We start from the raw sequence: 20696 nt of genomic DNA on the forward strand, positions 1-20696 counted from the left end.
TGTTATTATTGGTATAAGTTTCCAATGACATACAAACAGGTGCATGACACAACATTGCATTGAAATCCTCTTGATTTTCGTGAGGATTAAAAAAAATCTGAATCGTCTCTGTAAGAAATATGATTTGGTTACAAAACGGCATCAAAGAATTTGCACTTGTCGATATAAGTCAAAAACCACGTGCTACGGTTGTCCCTGGTTGCGCCTGCAGTTAATATAAGCCTGTCCCCTAGAAAAAGTTTTTTTTGCGTCTTTTTGCGTTTAGGAATTTACGCGAATCGTTCCTATTTGACATAGCAATATCAAAACTAAAACTAGATTATTAGTAAAACAGAAAGATATTTTTGTTAAGCAACACATAAATGCCATATTATTTCATCAAGTTTTAAACGATTAACAAAAATGGAGGTTCTATAATTTGTTTTTTTCTGCTAATCAGCCTTTAATGACCGCAGTTTATGTGTAATTACTGGTCTTCACGCGATGTTTGTTTTTTAAGTGTACAAACAAGATAATTAGGTTCATTTACAGGTGGACTCGTTAGAGGTTGGTAATGCCCCCCAAAAATATGTAAATCGTGTTTCTAGATTTGGTGAAACATCGATGTAAAGTCGCTTATTAAAATTAAAAAATAAACAATAAATAGGCAACTGTCTCAGTAAACGGATTTATGTGTTTTCGTGATAAATTTAAAGTAGAAATACAACGGTGCATTTATTGCCATTTTTTCTGCAAGGCCGTAATCCAGAACGTTTCTATATTTAACTCAAATTTTTATCCCACAAACCGGAAAGTGCATGTGCAATTAAATCGTCCTCAAGCAATTTTTTTGACATAATTGCTGGATGCGAAGAATAATGTATTCTGAACACCTGCCCAAGAATGCCTATTACTATACGTTTTGTGCAGTAAACAGGGTGCAGCCAATTGCATGATTGATTTTACGTTGGTTTGAACTCATCTTGCACAGCCCGGCAGGTGACGAACGTGCTTAGTTTCGTGGCAACTGCAAACCAGAAAATGGCGGTCGGTTCGGTATTTCACCACTGGGGTAGTAGCTAAAACACTCACTATAAAACACGATCAAAAGTGTTTACTCATTTGCTAAAAGCTAATTTTTCAAATGTTTTGTTTCACAAAAAAATGTTTTGCAGGGGTAACTTCTTTGGCTTTTTGCCTTTTTTTGCTCAGGATCAACAATTAGGTTCGTTTAATTCATGTTATAGGATTTTCGAAAACGCTTGTAACAATTATTTAATCTCATCACACTTGTGCAAGTGCAAGAAAAAAACACATTTAGTTTAACTTCGACTGTAGTTGTTTGCCTTTTGTGTATTCTTCATAACGTCGAATGTTGAATCAATGGCCGACTAACAAGCAATTAGGTTAAAATCTGTACTGAGGGAGTTTATTTCAAATTATTATAACTTATAAGGAGAAAAAAAACGTGCAACCGAAAATAACAATTTATATTTGGATTTTAAATGCGTTAAGTGTATTAACTATGAACTAAGGGGAACATACATACGGGGGATCAGCCCTGAAGCTTTCATGCAGACCAGTGATCACGGCACACTTGAAAAGTTATAAATCTCGAAAAGTATAAAAAAATATAAATCATAGTACGCCAGGCCCATTGAAGGCGTAATACCGAATCAAGCCGGTCTCTAACGCATTCTGGCGTATTATGGCTTATCTACTATGAAATTTAAACTGCTGGATCATTTTAATTTTTTTCTACATACAGTTTTTAAAAATTTGAATTTTTTTATTCTAAAAATCGATCATACTGTTTTGAAAAGGAAAAGTTATCACCTAAAAAAGCAAGTGAAAAAAAGGAAACAAAAGCAATCAAGGGGACATGTGGCAATGAGTTTTGTTGACCAATTACCCCACACCGCGAGTCTCAGGAAGCATTTGCAGCTGGTTTTTCGATTCTTAAAATAAAAGACTAAGGTATTTTTGTCGATGTGTTTCCATAAAAAACGCGATCGATAGCTAAACATAGCATTCATCACCTTGGTGTGTAATTCCAATCTGTGGACGAATTTAGCCCTGAAGAAACATTTTAATTGAACAATTGATGTAAGGAGCTCACATAATCAGAAACGGCATGATTGCCAAAAAATAATTAAAGTAGGCTGTCTGAGCAGCTGATTCGGATATTTAAATGAACCTCAGAAACTAAGTGAAAAGCAAAATATCGATTTTATTTGCTGATTGTAAGAAATATTTCTGGTCAAAACATATTTTCTCTAACATTTTTCAAATCGCTAAATTGCGACTGTTATGCAAATTTACAACTTTTTTGCCAAAATCGGTTTTCAAAAAATACATTTCAATGTCTTCAATATTGAGTACAAACAATTTTGTTACATATCAATGTAATAAATCTTAAAAAGCAAGTAAAGAAAAGAATATGACATAGAGAAACTGGCACTAAAACATGCAAAAGTTAAAATCGTTACAGTGAAACGTTAAAAAATTGCTATATCTTGCGTTTATACACGTTTTGTAAATAAACATAATTTGTTGTTTGCAGTCATCAATTCGACAAAAAATACAAGTGTTTTGTTTGTCAGTAAATCAAATGAGAAACGCGCTACTGCACGGCATATCGAGTTAAATACAATCTAAATTAACCCGTTAGAAAGGCTCTTGCTTCAACGGATATTACTAAAGGGCCTAAATATGCACCTGCCATACTGCACGAACTATAATTAGCTCTCCCAAGCTGTTTTACAACCTATTTCAGCGGTTCTCAAACTTTTTTAATTTTTTGTCATAACGGTCCCTTCGCATTTTTTTCGAGCACTCGCGGTCCTATAGGTAAATATATTCATGAAATTTAAAATACCTTGGCAGAATAAAACTGTCCAGTTACCAAACTAAAAGTTAATTTATTACGTTTAAAAGCATTTCCACAAAAACATACAGGATGAATTTAGTTTAGTTTCGTAAGATCACTTTGCGTGGGAATGTTTCAAAGGCATTTTATTATGTCCCAAACAAGACTGAAACAATATATACATACTGCGCGAACAATCGCCTCTGTTCGTTACTTGAAAATGAAGTAAAGAACCACTTTTTATCATCGAAAACTCGTTTGTCTATCTATTTTTTTCTTATACATTCGCAAGATCTGATATTACACATAATTATAGAAATACTTTAACCTCCTCGCGGTCCTCCTGAAATCGCGTGGCGGACCCCAGTTTGAGAACCGCTGACCTAGTTCTATTATTGGATGATGAAGAGCACCATTCTTGCCTATAATGATGCTGTAAACAACCTACATTCTTTCAAAACTAATGGAAGCCTGGACCCTGCCTTTATCTATAAATAGTATTTTCGTTGCATGCGTTGTTTTGCTAACACCTATACTAAGCGGTGGTAACAGGGCCGGATAAAAAAAAAACTCTTTGTGCAACAAAAGCCTGACTCAAATACCAAAGTTTCATCTTTAAGTTATTTTGAACTTATTGCTATTTTGCAATGCGCACTGACTTCGATCAAAATTAAGAAAAAACATAAGTGCAAAAAGACGTTGCATAAAAAACAGTGCAAATTTATGGAAATAATTTTTGATTCAAGTCACAAAAAGTACCAGTAATTAAAAAAAATAAACGAAAGGCTTTTTGTGTAGTTATCCTCAGTATTTACATCAACCACGATTATAAAAATGTTACAATATACCGCACAGAACAAATTTATGCCACAGTGTTACGAAAGTTGGTGCTTTGTTTTTAGCAAGGGCAGAAAAGTTAACGGGGCACTATAAAAATTAGGTGCAAAAAAGGAAAAACGTGTCATAAATGTTTAATCAGTTCGGATCACATCAAAATAAAAACTCATTAGCAGTTTTGCTTGTGCTTATTACGTGCTCTGCATTTTATTCTGACAATACGTTTTGAAAAGGTACATTACCTTGAATAGTAAAATCAAACCTTTGTTTTGCTAAAATTTAGTTTCAATATTATAAGAAACATTTTTCGCAAATGCTCAAGGAAGTGGCGAATCGAACGTTATACAAAAAATAAAAGGTTTGTGAATAAGCGATCTGTATCAAAAGTTAGAAACTGCTATGATGAGTTTGTGTTCCGAGCAACGAGGGCGTGGTGATTTCGATTTTCAAATGAAGAGTGTTTAAGGCTTGGAAAACTTTCAGACTGTGTAGCCAATTTAAAAAACCCGGAGTTGGCTAAACTGCATCAAGCATAACTTAATTCATGTTGCTCGGATGCACACTCTGGTGTTGATCTCATTTTGAACACGTATACAGGCACGCGATTGGTTATCTGCGTGAAATTAAACTATTTGACCGGTCGCAATTAATAAACGTGCTGTGTATAGTTCTGGTGGTAAACAAGAACTATTAAACCTAACCTGGTAGTAAGTGAAGTAAGTTATGCGCAACCCAGCTACGATACTATTCTATTTAGGCATATTTTGAAACAGTTGCTTTATAATGAAAGACTAACAGCGCAAAACTATCCGTAAGTAACTGACTGTCACAATCCAGGTTTCAATAAAACACATATAGACTCATCCGCCAACTACATGCACGCATTTTTATCCATAGGGAGATACACAGAAACAAGTTCCTAGTTTTTATAGTTAGCCTACTTGTTTTCAATTTAGTCCGCCTATTGCCGAAACTGTGCTTGAGGGCCATATCTAAAAGTTTCTCAACCAAAGAACAACAAAACTACCACTTCCTTGTGTATGTTCCCACTCAAAATCGATGTAACCACCTTCCTGCACGTGGTCTGAGCTAATTTCACCACACAAGTGTTGCTTCCATCTAGACATCTCATTTTTGTTTTTCGTAGCTGGTGCCATATGAAAGTCGACGTAATCTTTTGCTGAATTGTACCCTTAAAGCGACATTTTCTGTTTTGGGCTTCCAAACGATTTCCATAAGCAACATTTTTAACGAAAAGATGCATTATTCCCTTACATCTTGAAGCAGGATTTCAAAAACTCAACTCAAAACACTGAATTCGTACGTCCTAAGAGTTACCTTAAAGCTATTGGTTGGTTTTGGCGTAAAATGTCAGTTTTGTGATATCTATAAACAAAGGATTTTCTTTCTTGGGATAAAGATAAGAACTGTATTCAAAGAATTTTTCAGCTTTTATGCTAACAGTTTTGTAAACTTTTAAACCTTGTATGGTATATCTTTCGACAACCTGTATTATGTACGGTAAACCAGAATACCGGTACCTGACGTGATTGGTGACAAAATAATTACGCCCGTGGGGCGGATTTAGAAATTACTAGAGCGTGTTATCATGCTTGGAGCAGTTGCTAAGAAACGGAGTTCAATGAATTGGAAATAACGCTGGTTTCAAACAGTTAAGAATATTAAAATTTACAAGTAATGTAGCATTTTATCGTCCGTCTGTTAGAATAGTAATGAAAACATTGTCATAACACGTTTTGCTATACAATAGCGTGAGAATATTTGCTTCGAAAACGTTCAGTATTTTCGAAAAAAGTGCAGAAAAGTCTGAAACTACATAAAATGTAGTAAACAGCACATTAACTACATTGTAGGTACAATTGCTTTAAATTTGAAGCATATGTGCGTGGTGCTTACTAAACAGAGCAAACCTGTAGTTTTTGGGTTGTTTTGATAATTCTGTTTTCATTTCTAACAATTTGCATCAAGAAAATTCAGCATGAAAACCACTAAATCAGTCGATGTAGTGTTTTTACGCTGAATTTTACATGAAAGGAGATTTCATTAATAGGAAAAGATTTACTAACATTTTGCATGTAACATATTCAACCAGTAAAATGAAAAATGCTATTTGATATCTGAGGCTAATTGCTGAAAATAGCCGTAGATTTTGAAATGCAAATCCTAAAATTTAGTTTTGCACTGAACATGGTTTGAAACACACTATGACAATAGTTTTGTATAAACCAGGCTTGTTTTTGGATATAATTAACCGTAAGTGCAAAATGAAATCTTAATGTTTGCTAAACATGAGTTGTCCATGTTAAAGTATGCTAAAAACTATTTTTTTCTTAATCATCAAACAGGTGCATGAAAAGTGGCACACTAAAATCACAATTGCCAGAGAACTTATACATGATTAATATATTTAATTTTACTTTCTTTATTGTATATCCTATGTTAAAGTTTAGTGTGTGTCATGTTACCAATAGTTTTGTTTTTTAGTCTTGTTTTAAGTAAGGCATTGCATTAAAAATGGGTGTTGATTATTATGCAATTCTCCTTCTCACAAGGAATGCCACCGATGCTGATATAAAAAAATCTTACAGAAAACTGGCTTTAAAATATCATCCAGACAAAAACAAGGACCCAGGTTCCCAGGAAAAATTTAAACAAATTGCAGAAGCATATGAAGTGTTAAGTGACCCACAAAAGCGAGCAATTTATGATCAGTTTGGAGAAGAAGGTCTAAAGGGAGGAGTGCCCTCAAATGAAGGAAGTGGTTTCACCCCTGGTTACACTTTCCATGGTGACCCTGAAAAGGTGTTTAGGGAGTTCTTTGGTGGAGCCAACCCTTTTTCTGATTTCTTTGACAAAGATGGTGAATTCATGCTTGGTTTCGGGGGCATTAAAGGCAAAGGAAGACAGAAGCAAGATCCAGCAATTGAACGAGATTTGTTTCTTTCGCTGGAGGAACTTTTTCATGGATGCACCAAGAAAATGAAAATCTCCCGCAGGGTCATGAACGAGGATGGACACACCTCTAGCATTCGTGACAAGATTCTTACTATTCAGGTAAAGCCTGGGTGGAAGTCTGGCACCAAGGTTACTTTTCCTCAGGAAGGTGACCAGGGTCCCAATAATATTCCAGCAGATATTGTTTTCATTGTTCGTGACAAGCAACACCCCCTGTTTCGACGTGAAGCCAACAACTTGGTGTTTGTGGCAAAAATCCCACTGGGCAAAGCACTGATTGGCTGCAGTATTGAGGTACCAACACTTGATGGCAGGCTCTTGAATATTCCAATCAATGACATTGTTCACCCCAAATACACCAAGGTTATTCCAGGGGAGGGCATGCCACTGTCAAAATCGCCAACTGAAAAAGGTGACTTAACCTTGGAATTTGACATTCAGTTTCCAGAGAGGCTAACATCTGAAAAGAAGCAGCTGATTCGACAGGCATTGCTTGTTTGAGTGGGTTTTCTTTTGTTTTCATATTTTCTTGTATACTTGTTCTTTGGAAAACTAGTATAAGATATGTATACTTTGTCTAAAGTTTATTTTGTCCTCTGAATAAGGTTTAAGTTCATGGCGAAGACTTTGTTGCTTTTTCTCATTTCTTGAAAGTTATAACATAACACAAATAAATCTATTTACATTTTCAAACCAGTTTTGACCTTTATTCAATGAAAAAACTGTCATGGTCTTGAAGAAACTTTAGATACAAAAGTTAATCATTAGAATATGATAAGTACAGTTTTTGGCTAAGGTAAAATAATTTGAGTAAGATTATGCAACAAACGAACAGAAAGTTTGATTTAAAAGGCATTGGGTGAACTGAAACCAAATACTAAAAAAATGTTTTTCATAAAAACAAGGATAAGAATTACAAATTTATATGATGGATTACTTGATATATAACAAGTTAACTATATAAAGCTTTAACTCTGCAGCTAATTTGTTTTGTAAAACTCCCAAATCTGTAATCTTACACTATGTTTTCCAAAATGGACTTGAGGTTAAACCTTTATAGGCTAATTAATCTCACACACAGGAATCACAAAGAGATTGTTTTATTGTACAAGCAAAATGTTATTCTGCATTGTCCAGAAATATGTTCAACACAAAGATGTAGTATTGTAAGACACATCCTAATCAAACTAATGCAAGTGGTTGCAATATTTTTTTCCCAGTGAACACAATAACATAACTTAGCAGTGGTCTCAAAACATAACAAGCTTTTCCCAAATTCAGCAGAACATTTACAACCAGTGGAAAAGTCCAACAAATTAGCAACAAAGAAATGGCATTTCCTGATGAATGAATCAAATCAAGCAGTTTCTGCCCTCTCTCGTGCTTGCAGTTTTGCTACAAGCCGTTCCAGTTGTCGCTTTGCCTCACATTGTGGAAAATTTGACATATTGTAGTATTGAGGGGCAATTTTGACAAGCCTAAAAATTTAACAAAAAATTTAGATTCTGCATCTAAGTTTATGAAGACATCCAAACAATTTTAAGTAACTATGATTATGTTGAAATAGTAATGGGACTTAAGGAAAGGGCTGGAATAATGCAAAATTGTATGTGTGATCTATATGACAGCTATTTTGTTTAGTGGTCACCAAACCTGACTTATGAATAATGAACAACCTAAGATAATAATTTCCCAAAAAAAACTTTTGAACATATGCCCAAAATGGACTGTTTTCTTTTTAAAGTCCAAAATGGACTGTTTTCTTTTTAAAATTGTACCTCAGTCTAAAAATACACACACACTGGGATCAGCCCTGAAGCTTTCATGCAGACCAGTGATTACGACACACTCATTTGTAAATCATGGTATGCTAGAACGAATCTGGTCTACAAAGCATTCCCATTGGGTAAGGAAAAGGTCAGAATTTTTTTAGCCTGCAATGTGATTCAAACGATTTTTTCTGGGACTCGGCTTTACCAACTGAGCTACAATCAGATGAATCATCTCACCAAATACATGAAAAAAAATCTTACCACTCTGGTTTAATATCAGTGCATGTCCTGATGTAATTCTTGGTAGTCAGTACAAACTCATTGTAGAGAACCCATTCAGGTTTGTGATCAAGACAAGTTGAAGGGTGAAGTTGAACCACCTGGTTGTCCTTTACTGTCAAGTAATGACCTGTACGCTCCAAATGTGCAACCTAACAACACAATTCATGTTGGGTTCATGTTACTTTGTTTACAAGTGAAAAAAATGCATATTTGAATTTTTACAAAGAAAAGGAGTGAAACTTTCACCATTGACAAACACAGCCATTTATAGAAATATAAAAATAAAGTAGTACAAAAATAAACTAAGTGTGACGTTCATCTCAAACCAACACAACCACCCTATTGTTGAGATACAAAACAAAAAAACAAGCATTTAAGTGTAAAATCGAAGAACTTATACAGCAAATGCAAATACCTGCATGAAGAAACCGGCAACCAATGCCTTTCGAATATTGACGTAATAATCACGGCTGGTAAATTCAGTGCTGCGACGTGGCAAAGCAAATCTGTCCATAATCCGTGCCAACTGCGTGCGAACATTGTCACACTGCGCCAACGAGCGGTTGTTGATGTAGTTGTCGAAGCACCACTGCACTGCGCCCTGATCTACACAACTTATAGTGTTAGATTTACGCAACGATAAATCCCACTGATAATGGTAGACAAATTTCAGTAAGGGTTTGAAGACACAGAAATTCGAACTACAGTAAACCTCCGTTAATTGGTTTCGCTTAATCGAATCTTCGTCTAATTCAGACAAAACTTGAGGTACAAATAATTTGTAATGTGGTAAGACTTTGGTGCATAGGCGCTACTAACCAGTTTGATTAGTAGTGATGGGACGATACCAGGTTTTGAAGCGAGTACCGAGTACGAGCACCACATGTATATACCGAGTACGATTACCGAGTACTTAATTCTAGTGTTGTACTTAGTTGTATATCACTGGCTAATTTATCTGACATGGTCGGGGTACAGGCGTGCACACACACATGCCGAAAAATGTAATCACCACGTGATAGCGAAAAAGACATACGTAAACTGGCGGAACTTTTTTCCACTTCCGTGCTGTCTGAAGCAAATATTGACATAAAGTTGCCTGTATTCTTATGGTGTAAACCGGCCTTTGGTACTCGCACGTTGGTATCGAAAAAATGAAACAAAATATTTCCATAAAATCGTTCGATACCGAGTACCGGGTACTCATCCCATCACTATTAATTAGAGAAGCCCTTTCCTAAATATTGGATTAAGTACGACTGCAACAAAAAAAAAACAAAAAAAAATGACCTTGGGTTATGACAGAGCATGTTTAAACATGTTAGATGGATTGGATCTTTAAGGCATAGGTACAATTTTTTTTAAAATATGCCATTATTTTGAGTTTCACTTGGAAAACAGCAGCATGTAACAGAAATTATCGTTAAAGCGTGCATAGGCTTCAAGTAAAGTCTAACTCAAAAACTAACAGCTATTGTATAATCTTTGTACTAACTAAATCAACAACTTACTTTGTTTGTAAGCGTGATAAACATTGAGCATGGTGAGGTGGTCGCCATCTATGTGAGCAAATTTCATCTTTGCTTCGTCCGCTTGTTTCCGAGCGTCGCCAGGTCGCACAAAGCACTGTGGAACTGGCAGGAATAGAGGGGACGAGCCACGAATGACACGCCAAGTCCCTCAGCGTTACTAATCATTCATTTTAACACCACATACTACACCACCACACAATAGTTTAAATATAAAATTGGTTGTTGGGAGTATGTGATAGAATATAACATTCGTTACTAAAGGTTCAGACTGGTTACAGATCAGAACTTTGACAAGAAAACGATGCTTATGGCGTTAAAACATAATAGAAAACACGTAGCAAAACTTAAATGTAAACGTTAGTGAGTTTTAAGTCATTCACTGTTTTTTTACATATACTTTAAGAAAAAAAAAGATACATATACTTTAAGTAATAAATATGCAAATAGTATCTTATTTAAATAAAATCACACTTTATCAGACCGTAAGGTGCCTACATTAGCTCATATGGCCGATCTCTCGTCACCAGCTCCACTGATGAGACCTTATAGGCTGAAACAGTGTGCACTGGCTCCAACTTATTATGTATTGGCTCGATGCTTTATAAAGTTCTCAATAAAATATTTATAAAGTTCTCAATAAAAACTGTGTCATGCAATGTACTTTTCCTAAATATCCTACAATCCTGTGCATAATCACTTAAAATTCATGCTTTAACACACTGTAATAATACAGTTATAAAATGAAATAAAAACATCATATCTACCCGACAGCATGGCAGTGATGCTTAGAATTTCATTTGAGCAATTGTATTCACAGCTAGCAACGAGCATTTTTGATAGTTGGGGATCGAGAGGAAATTCAGCCATAATTGCACCAAGTTCTGTCAAATCTCCATCATCATTCAGGGCAGCGAGGTAATTGAGAAGTTCCAATGCTCGCATTAACGTTTCGGGGGCTGTCAGTAATAAACACAGATTTAAACTTAAGTAGTAATGCTGTAGTAAAGATGCATGTGCTTGGACCGCTAAATTTAGAAAATTTTGTTAATATTCTTATTAATCGGGATGCAAAACACATGTTAATTAAACTCACACACAGGAATCACAAAGGGATTGTTTTATTGTACAAGCAAAATGGTTATTCTGCCTTGTCCGGAAATATGTTCAACACAAAGATGTATTGTAAGACACATCCTAATCAAACTAATGCAAGTGGTTGCAATATTTTTTTTCCCAGTGAACACAATAACATAACTTAGCAGTGGTCTCAAAACGTAACAAACTTTGCCCAAATTTAGCGAAAAAATTTGTTAATTTTGTTAATATTCTTATTAATCGGGATGCAAAACACATGTTTCTAACTGCATTTTTTTAAGCCAGAGAAAAAGTGAGGGTAACATTCTTCGTTAAATTTTACAAAAAAAAAACAGAATTCTGTAAACAGATCACAAAAAAACATTTTAGTCCAGATATTTTCGAAAAATTTGGCATTAATTTAAAAATCTGTTCTGCTCAGCTACGAAAAATGTTGCCACAATTTAAAAAATAAAAATGTTGATTTTGTACCTGGTGGATCCATGAAATCAAAGTGAACAAGATCGTCAATGCCAAGTTTCTTGAGATGGAGAACAACTGAGCCAAGATTAGAACGAAGAATTTCAGGATAGGTATTTTCCTTAAAAATAAAACAGTCAAAATTAAAGGTTTCTTTCGAGAAATTTGATCTGTCATCCCAAATGCATTAAGTCGGATGCCTTGAAGTCAGTGAAAATGTATTGCGTGTTTCTCGAAAGTGAATCCCTTTTAACTCTTTTTCTAGCGTTTTAGTCATTAAGGCAACTGTGCTTGTTGTTTTTTCTTCTGAAAATCGTCTGCTATCATGCAGGAATACAAACCAACCTGCATTTCAGATTTGTAAGCCTTCTCTGTGTAAAGTCGGAAACATTTTCCAGGTCGTGTTCTTCCACCACGACCTGATCGTTGTTGGGCACTTGCTTTACTAATGGCAGACACAAGAAGTGATTCCACACGGATACGTGGATTGTAAACCTGCAATACATATAAATAAAAGTGTGTTTTTAAGTTATTACCCATCTTAGGCACAGATTGGATGATTTAGTTGCTTACATTTTACTCATTTAACCTTTTATTTTATCTTATGATAAGAAATGTTTGAATGAGAGAGACTATGTTTGAAAATGTATTCATTGCTGCACAATGTTTCATATTTCTTAGCAAATAACCACATAAAGTTGACTACCAAATCCGTACAGCTATACAATGATTTTAGGGTAAGGGGGAGTTTTAATTCAAAGAAAAACACATAAACTCAATGGCCAAAGTTTACAGAGAACTTTAATTGTCCACTGTCTACAATATTTTTCTTTTTATAGTTGCCATGATCTTTGGAAGCTCGATTAAACCAAAGTAATGGCGTTTTACACATCATCTTAGTACCTACCTTTTGTTTCGAGAAGCCTGGGTCAATGACAAATACAATCCCATCAATCGTAAGAGATGTTTCAGCAATGTTAGTTGATACAACCACCTTTGTAGAACAGTGGTGATAAATAAGGTCATCAATGGACAACACACAAAAACAAGCAAACAAACATGAAAAACAATGAAATGATACAAATCATCTATTTCTTACTTTTAACTTAAACGTGCAACATTCATTTGGTTTGACCAGGCTTTAACTATATATAGATATTTCAACATATGTATAGACTTTAAAGGCACAAACTCCTAAAATATGATCAAGACACAGAACAGAGCATTTTTAAACGTGTTTAAGAATATGTTTAGTAAAAGACAAATGCATTGTCCTTTAAGAAGGTTTATTGTTATTATTTTCTATTTGTTACTTTTCTTCCAATGGCTCCATTTTCTTTGTTTGGTGGAGCTTTCTCAAAGATTCGTTGTTGTTGAGCTGGTGGAAGTGTAGAATAAAGTGGGATGACTTTAAGATCACCAACATCCGGACCCATGTTATCCACCTCTTGCTTGATCCGACGACATGCTTCATCAATTTCCTACATAAAAACATAGATTGAAAAATGTTTTCCGCATGCCAAACGTTTATACATATAGATTAGTGATGGGACGATACCAGGTTTTGAAGCGAGTACTGATACCGAGTATGAGTACCACATGTATATACCTTAGATACCGAGTACAATTACCAAGTACATAAGTATAGGGTTGTACTGTATATCACTGGCTAATTTATCTGGCATGGTCGGGATACAGGTGTGTACACACACATGCAGAAAAATGTAATCTCCACACGATAGCGAAAAAATATACGTAAACTGGCAGAACTTTTTCCCAATTTTGTGCTGTGCGAAGCAAATTCTTAAAGTGTAAATCAGCCTTCGGTCTTCGCACGTTGGTATCGAAAACTGAGACAAAATATTTCGATACGGAGTATGAGTATCGATACCACTGAAATCGTTCGATACCATCGATGCCGAGTACCGGGTACTCATCCCATCACTAATATATATAATATATATATTACACTTGTTTATACAGTTGACACATTTTAATTTGTGCAGTCGGCTTTTTAAGTAAAAAAATTCCATGATAATGCACACACACGACACACACACACACATATATATATATATATGGGATGGCATTATGATTACTTTGCTGATGAATAGAACATGGGCAAAAATGGTTGCATTTATTGCCCCTAAGTGGCCCCAATTGCAGCAAAACAACCTCCATGCCTTTCACTAAATCAGTTTCATTAAAAATAAATAAATAAATTTGCAGGACAAAAGTGTAGCACATAAAAGGTGGCAGTTCATGTTTTGGAAATGCCAATGAAAAACAACTTATTGTTTACTTACTTCTTGACCCGTTAAAAACAGCAGAACATCTCCTTCACCCTCCTCACACATATGAATTTGAACAACAGTTCTTATTGCTGCCTCCAAATAATCTCTCTCTGGTTCTTGTGTGTAGAATATTTCAACAGGGTGAGTTCGTCCAGGAATAGTTAGTAAAGGAGCGTCATTAAAATATGTTTGAAACTTGCCAGCATCAAGTGTAGCACTCATCACAATGATCTGTAACAGTAAAAAAATAGTTTTTTAACAAATATATACTTTAGTTGATGAAGTTATTCTTATTAAGGCTAAACTGAATATCGGCTGGGCCAATTCAGTACTGATATTTGACATTATACTGATTATGTTCGATAAACAGAACATTTGTAACTAGACTGGAACTGGAGCTTTGCCTTAAGATTGTCCAGACTAGGGTTCCTCTATTTCTTGACTTTTTCATTTCTCGAGAAATGAGAAGTTAAAAATTCATTTCTCGAGAGTCTCGAATTTTTTATTTAGGCCGATTTTCTAACAAAAACAAACAGAAAAATTCTGATTGTACGCTTTTAGTAGCGATCATGAGTAGTGATTCGCTAGCAAATCGGCAAAAAACAAAGCCACTGTTATAGATCTAACGCAACTAAGCGTGACTACTGCTTGGGAAAGGTGAAAGTTTAGTGGCAACTTACGTTACAAATCGCTGTTTTGAGAGCAAATAAAGAAAGAAATGTCCAGTGCGCTCTAGGGGCGAGTTGAAACGAAAAAGACATGTAATAAGAGATTTTTTTGGTACCCTATCATACAGTCAACTAAAGTTTTTTGTCATTTGGAAAGGTACAAACGTGGGTATTTTACTACAAAAATTTTCAGCTTTGAATATCTGTTATTGGCCCACTTAAACCTACCGACAATATTCAGAATCAGTGTAAGCCCTAATAAAATCATATCAGTCTTCCTAAATCTTATTACAATAGTGTTTTAAACTATTTTTCAATATGTTCCAAAATTGACAGAAATATATATATATATATATATATATTTCTCAGAAGATACAAAATTTTCAGTTGGCAAAATTTACCTTCAAATCTGGCCGTTGTTTGCAAACTTCCTTAATAACACCCAGCAAAATATCAGTGGCAAGAGTTCTTTCGTGAGCTTCATCAAGCAAAATCACATCATATCTTTCCATCAGTGGATCAGCCATAGCTTCACGGAGCAACATACCATCTGTCATGTACTTGAGAAGAGTTTTCTGACTTGAACAATCCTCAAACCTGTTGTTATGTAGAAACGTTATGATCTGCGAATTATGCTTTCATTACGATTAAGTTTTCCTTTTGACCTGTTTGTGCCAAGTAAAGTAAGTATTTTTGTTTTTATTTATGCTTCTACTGAAATCAACAATTATAACTAGAAGAGTGGCTTTCTGATATACTTCCATTTTATATATTCTATACGATATTTACCAATTTACTATACACATCATTTGATCTACACATATGATTGTTTTTGTAAACAAAAACAAATGGGTCCCCACACGCGCGTTGGTGCGGATTTACAGTAAACAAATGTTGCGGTGATTTTTAGATTCTTAAGGACAAATTTTTAGAAAGCATTAACCCAACAAAAAAAATTGTTCGTACTCTTTTTGCACTCTTATTGTCATGTAATTACAAAAACATTAAAAACGTAACAAATACTTTAATCTAATATCTTGCTTTGACCCAGATATTGTCGTCCAAGGTCGGATTTTCAACACATTTTTTTTTAGAAAGCTGTAACAGTTGTGTTACAGACACTTTAAATTAAAAAGCAATTTGCTACAAGTGTATACATAACAAATTGTTTTTCATTTAACTTTGTTTTGCAAAACAAGTACCATTGACCTGTAGTAACCTCTCAGTGTGCACACGCCAAACGACTGTTTGACTTTTGACACCGTTTTCAATAGCACGCCGTCCTTGGTGTTCAACAATACTGTTAAGCCTAATTTATACATGAGTATTGACTCCTAAATTGATTGTCAAAAAAACGCTACGTTATGACGAAAGAAAGGTCTGAACTGTGTTTGAAATACCTACTAGTTGACCTTAAGTAACCCGTGACCATGCGGCGGCCAACCTGACAACGAGCATTTAAAAAAACATTTATTTGGCAAAAAAGTCAAGTTAACTTTTTCATCTTTACTTCAATTAACAAAGTTTTGCTTGACATATACAAAACCGAAGCACGGTTATTAGGTTTAAATCACGTCATAGGTGTAAAACCTTCGCCAAAACTAAAAACGTGAGTGATAACTTAATAAAATGAAATAGCATTGCTGTGCACAACAGCTGATTTCTAATCACTGAAACGACGTCTCATAAAACGTCTGTCCGACGTCAAGCTGAGCCCTCCCGCTATCGTAAACCAGTGAGTTACTCTCGTGGTACTTCTGCCTACAGTGTCTTTCTTGACCAAACGAGCGTTAGACACATTTACGTTTCGGGGGCCTGTGGGTGAACCGCTGGGTCATTCGGGGTCAAACTTCTAGAGAATCAAGTTCAGATTGATAACTAAGATATGTCCAAATTTGAATAAATTTGAAGTACTTTTTCTTTACCAAACCAGCGTTACAAACGAGCGTTAAAAAATGTACGTTTCGGGGGCCTGTGGGTGTACCGCTGGGTCAATCGGGGTCAAACTTCAGGTGGACCAAGTTTGGATTAATATCTAACATGTGTCCAAATTTCAATAAATTTAAAGCACTTTTTCTTGACCAAACGAGCGTTACAAACGAGCGTTAAAAATTTTATGTTTCGGGGGCCTGTGGGTGAACCGCTGGGTAATTTGGGGTCAAACTTCAGGTGGACCAAGTTTGGATTAATATCTAACATATGGCCAAATTTCAATAAATTTCAAGCACTTTTTCTTGACCAAACGGGTCTCACAAGCCAGCGTTAGACAGAAAAAAGAAAAAAAGAAAAAAAGAAAAAAGAAAAAAAGAAAAAAAAATACGGACAAAAACAATATGTGTCCCCTTCAGGGAAGGGGACCCATAAAAACAAGTGCCCCAAAACCTTTAAAACAGCACCCAAGAGGGCAAAATTAACTATTTTTTTGACAAAAACAAGTTTATTTTTACACAACTAAGCCATCTTTTGGACCCATTACATGTTGAAGGCCCAAAAAATCTATCTCAAAGAGATAGGTCATAAATACAGTACTAGAAAAAAATCAATGTCTGGACATTTTTGCCTTAAAATGTCAAAAGGACAAAATGTTAATTTCCAAACACACTAACTACGTTCCACAAAGTTTTTATGTCGTGATTGTCACCTAATAGTGTAGCCAACTTCTTGCCCAAGCATAACATCCATTTCTTCAGCAACACGCTGTGCAACACTCATGGCAGCCACACGACGTGGTTGAGTGCACGCAACGCATTTACGACTGTTGACTGGAGTATTAGTCCGAATGTAATCGACACACCATTGTGGGATCTGTGAGAAAAACATCACATATTTTTAGTAATATTTAAGATTATAAACAAACAACAAGTTAACAAGCAATAACGTCTCTGTGTGTAGTGGCCATACTAACAATAACTAATATCTGCACAAATTTGAATAAATTTAAAGCACTCTTACTTGAGCAAACGCATTTAACAAACCAGCGACAGAAACGAATATTTTGGGGTTTAAGAGGTGAAAATGGGTAAATCTTTTATTAAGGTACAAAATTCTTTGAAATACCTTATATTGCACCAAACAACAAAGCATATAACCCCTAAATGAAGTACTTTAGCAAGTATAGCCGTTTTAAAAATTTCACGTTTTGGGGGGGGGGCTGTGGGTGAACCGAGGGATTAAACGGGGTCAAAATTCACATGGACCATCTTTAGACCAATATCCATAATGTGTGTAAATTTGAAAAAGTTTGAACCATTCTTTCTTGACCAAAGCTTGGGAACAAATCCGCGTTAGATGGAAAAAAAGAAAAAAATATATATATAGACAAAAACATTATGTGTCCCATTCAGGGAAGGGGACCCATAAAAAAAAGCAATGCTGTGGTAAAGGTATAACGAATTGTTTAAGCATGTTTCATAATTATGAAACAATGACATGCAGTAACTTCTTACTGTTCAGTAATCTTAATTATTTTTGTTGACACTCAGATTACGATTTTGTTCAACAACAGAGCATTGCTGTAGGTGTTTAAATCAGAGTTTGATAATATGTGTATGTACATACATATGTATACATATACTTAAACTAAAAGCTTGTGGGCTTACTTTTGCACAAAAATACACTGTCACTCAGCTTTAAACTGGTGCATATGGTAGCACAGTAGCAAGATCAACTGCAAACGGAGCTATGGCATAATCGGTTACAGCGTTATAACTAACTATGTACAGATACACAAATGCAGCTTGACCAACGGACACATTGCCAAATGGGGCATAGAAACCCAAAAATGTTGCTGCAACAAACCTGGGTAGTTTTTCCAGATCCAGTTTCACCAACAAGCACAAGAGTCTGATGTTTTGCAAGCAAGGTTACAAACTTTTCTTTGTACTCCCACACAGGAAGACCAAGTCGCTTCTTTAAGATGTCATAGTATTTTTGCGTAAATGGCAATCCAGTCAAAGGGTTAGTTGGCACCTAAAAAAGGTCAAGTAATTTACATGATTTTTGATTTGTTAATTTAAAATTACATTTCCATCCACAGCTGTTGAAATGTGGGAATTTATAATTGTATTCCTTAATGACTAAAACTCTCAACAAATCCATTTTATGAATAAAATCTACACAATGATCGAGGTCAATAGAATGTCACATGTTGGTTACTTTTTTCCATGACACCAACTTCGAGAACCATTGATTTAAAGTGCTTAATTAAACTTAATATTACATTAAAACTGACTTCTAAATAATTACAGTCTTATATATACTATCAGTAATGAGTCTTAAAATAAATGAAATCATAATCTTTTCCCTAAGTTGCACAAAATAACACAAGGCAGAATTTACAAAAGTTTTGCAGTTGGCTCCTAAATTGAAATTTCAAACATACAATCTTTTTGAATTTCACATAACAAATTTTCTATTTGGTACATTTCAATTATTAAACACTGTAGCTTTTTGATTTTGGGTCACATTCAAAACTAACCTGAGTCGGATTGACTAATTTTCCAGAAGACAGTGACTTGGAAACTGAACTTTTTCTGTCACTTCTATCTTCACGATCATAATACCTGGATGATTTAGAATCAAAAGACATTTATATCTATTTTATTAGCAGTCAACTACTTTCCTACAAACAGTGCAAAAAATCAAAAAGTATAATCAGCTTATTGAGTTCATCTGAACAAAACTGCATGCAAACCATTATAAGCACTTCCAATATATGTAAGGTGCACATGCAGACTTGCACAAAACATGTGAAACTGTTTGGAATTTATGCCGCTACACGTTTTACAATTCAAAGTAAATATTGCACCATTATTTAGCAACTTTTTAACGTTAATCAACATGTATCACTAAGTTACACAAGGTTTCTGCAAAGCATACTCAACAGGTAACCTAAAAGCATGTTGAGCAATTAGAATATAAGAGTAAAATGAAACCAGTTTATAGTTGAATATTAAATCTTTGTAGTTTTGGTGGAACTAAAAAAAGTGTTAAATTTTGACTCTTCAGAGCATGCCAAATGAGAGAGGTGTCAGTGGGCTGTACTTTATCATGTTTATTATTTGCAGAAGTACTGTGTTAATCATATTTATTAAATCAGATTGAGGCCACCTGATCAGGTTTCAATGGGTCAATTTAATGTACCTTGCCTTAACAAAAGTCATCAACATAGAATTTAAACTAAGACCTTGCACAAAACGGCAATTTATACCATCATATCAGCTAGCTGTTAAGCTTACTACATATATATTAGGGTTACCATATCTGGGTGAGTAAAATTTCAGAAGATTTTAATAAACTTCTTTGGCGACACCAAAGTGGAATTACAATCCATATGTGGCATATTGTTACATGTTACCAACCCAAACAGTGCCATTTTCATTATAATATCATTACTATCGCAGAGATAAAATGCGCAGTTTTGTTTCCCAATCAGTAAGTTTATAATCACAAACAGAAAGTTTTATAAGATCATGTCATTTAAACAGAGTTTTGTTAGCTAGCCTTTAAGTTGGTTGTTTTGCATAAATTTCTGCAGTAAGGTGCACTGTGCTTTGCAATCAGCACAGACAACAGTTATAATGTAATTAAATGTGATCTAAACTCAATAAAGTTCCCAATGAAAAGAATAGTGAAAACTATTGTAGGTTAAGCTACTAGACACTAAAATTCCGGACATAAGGAGTGTTTAGAAAACTATTTCTGGACACAGATTTTACACCAGAATTCGGGATATGTCTGGGAAATTCTGTACGTCTGGTAACCCTACCATATTTGCTACATGAAAAACTTTGAAAAACTAGATACAAAGACAAAATCTAACAGTACCTGTCATCATCACGGTCTCGGTCTCTGTCACGATCTGATCGTCGTTTCTTGTGGTCGTCTCCCAAGTCAAGCCGGTGCCGCTTAGACATTTTGTTTGCTTAAATTAC

The 20696-nt window shown here is 35.0% G+C and overlaps 2 protein-coding genes across 2 annotated transcripts; one reads left to right on the top strand and one right to left on the bottom strand.

Moving 5' to 3' along the window:
* Window positions 1–6155: 6155 nt before the first annotated feature.
* LOC145222787 (dnaJ homolog subfamily B member 13-like) lies at window positions 6156–7237 on the top strand. Its single transcript, XM_080088995.1, has one exon. The coding sequence runs from the start codon at window positions 6221–6223 to the stop codon at window positions 7160–7162; it is 942 nt and encodes a 313-aa protein (XP_079945121.1). The 5' UTR covers window positions 6156–6220; the 3' UTR covers window positions 7163–7237.
* A 508-nt stretch (window positions 7238–7745) lies between these two features.
* On the bottom strand, window positions 7746–20688 carry LOC145222775 (putative pre-mRNA-splicing factor ATP-dependent RNA helicase PRP1). Its single transcript, XM_080088976.1, has 15 exons — window positions 20590–20688; window positions 19241–19325; window positions 18562–18732; window positions 17405–17568; window positions 15165–15360; window positions 14108–14326; window positions 13115–13282; window positions 12709–12795; window positions 12147–12296; window positions 11814–11922; window positions 11012–11203; window positions 10227–10349; window positions 9131–9321; window positions 8695–8864; window positions 7746–8139 (listed from the first exon to the last, which is right to left on the bottom strand). Exons 1-15 carry the CDS (start codon window positions 20676–20678, stop codon window positions 8019–8021), a joined length of 2235 nt encoding a protein of 744 aa, XP_079945102.1. The 5' UTR covers window positions 20679–20688; the 3' UTR covers window positions 7746–8018.
* Between the last annotated feature and the right edge of the window lie 8 nt (window positions 20689–20696).

The sequence above is a fragment of the Phallusia mammillata genome, chromosome 4 (genome assembly GCF_965637545.1).
Source record: "Phallusia mammillata chromosome 4, kaPhaMamm4.hap1.1, whole genome shotgun sequence".
NCBI classification, from domain to species: Eukaryota; Metazoa; Chordata; class Ascidiacea; order Phlebobranchia; family Ascidiidae; genus Phallusia; species Phallusia mammillata.

Coding starts and splice junctions, on each gene's coding strand:
- LOC145222775 (XM_080088976.1), bottom strand. CDS start 20,678: ATGTCTAAGCGGCACCGGCTTGACTTGGGAGACGACCACAAGAAACGA. Junction 15,361..17,404: donor GAAGTTGGCTACACTATTAG/GTGACAATCACG, acceptor ACATAACAACAG/GTTTGAGGATTGTTCAAGTC. Junction 12,297..12,708: donor CAGGCTTCTCGAAACAAAAG/GTAGGTACTAAG, acceptor TATGTATTGCAG/GTTTACAATCCACGTATCCG.
- LOC145222787 (XM_080088995.1), top strand. CDS start 6,221: ATGGGTGTTGATTATTATGCAATTCTCCTTCTCACAAGGAATGCCACC.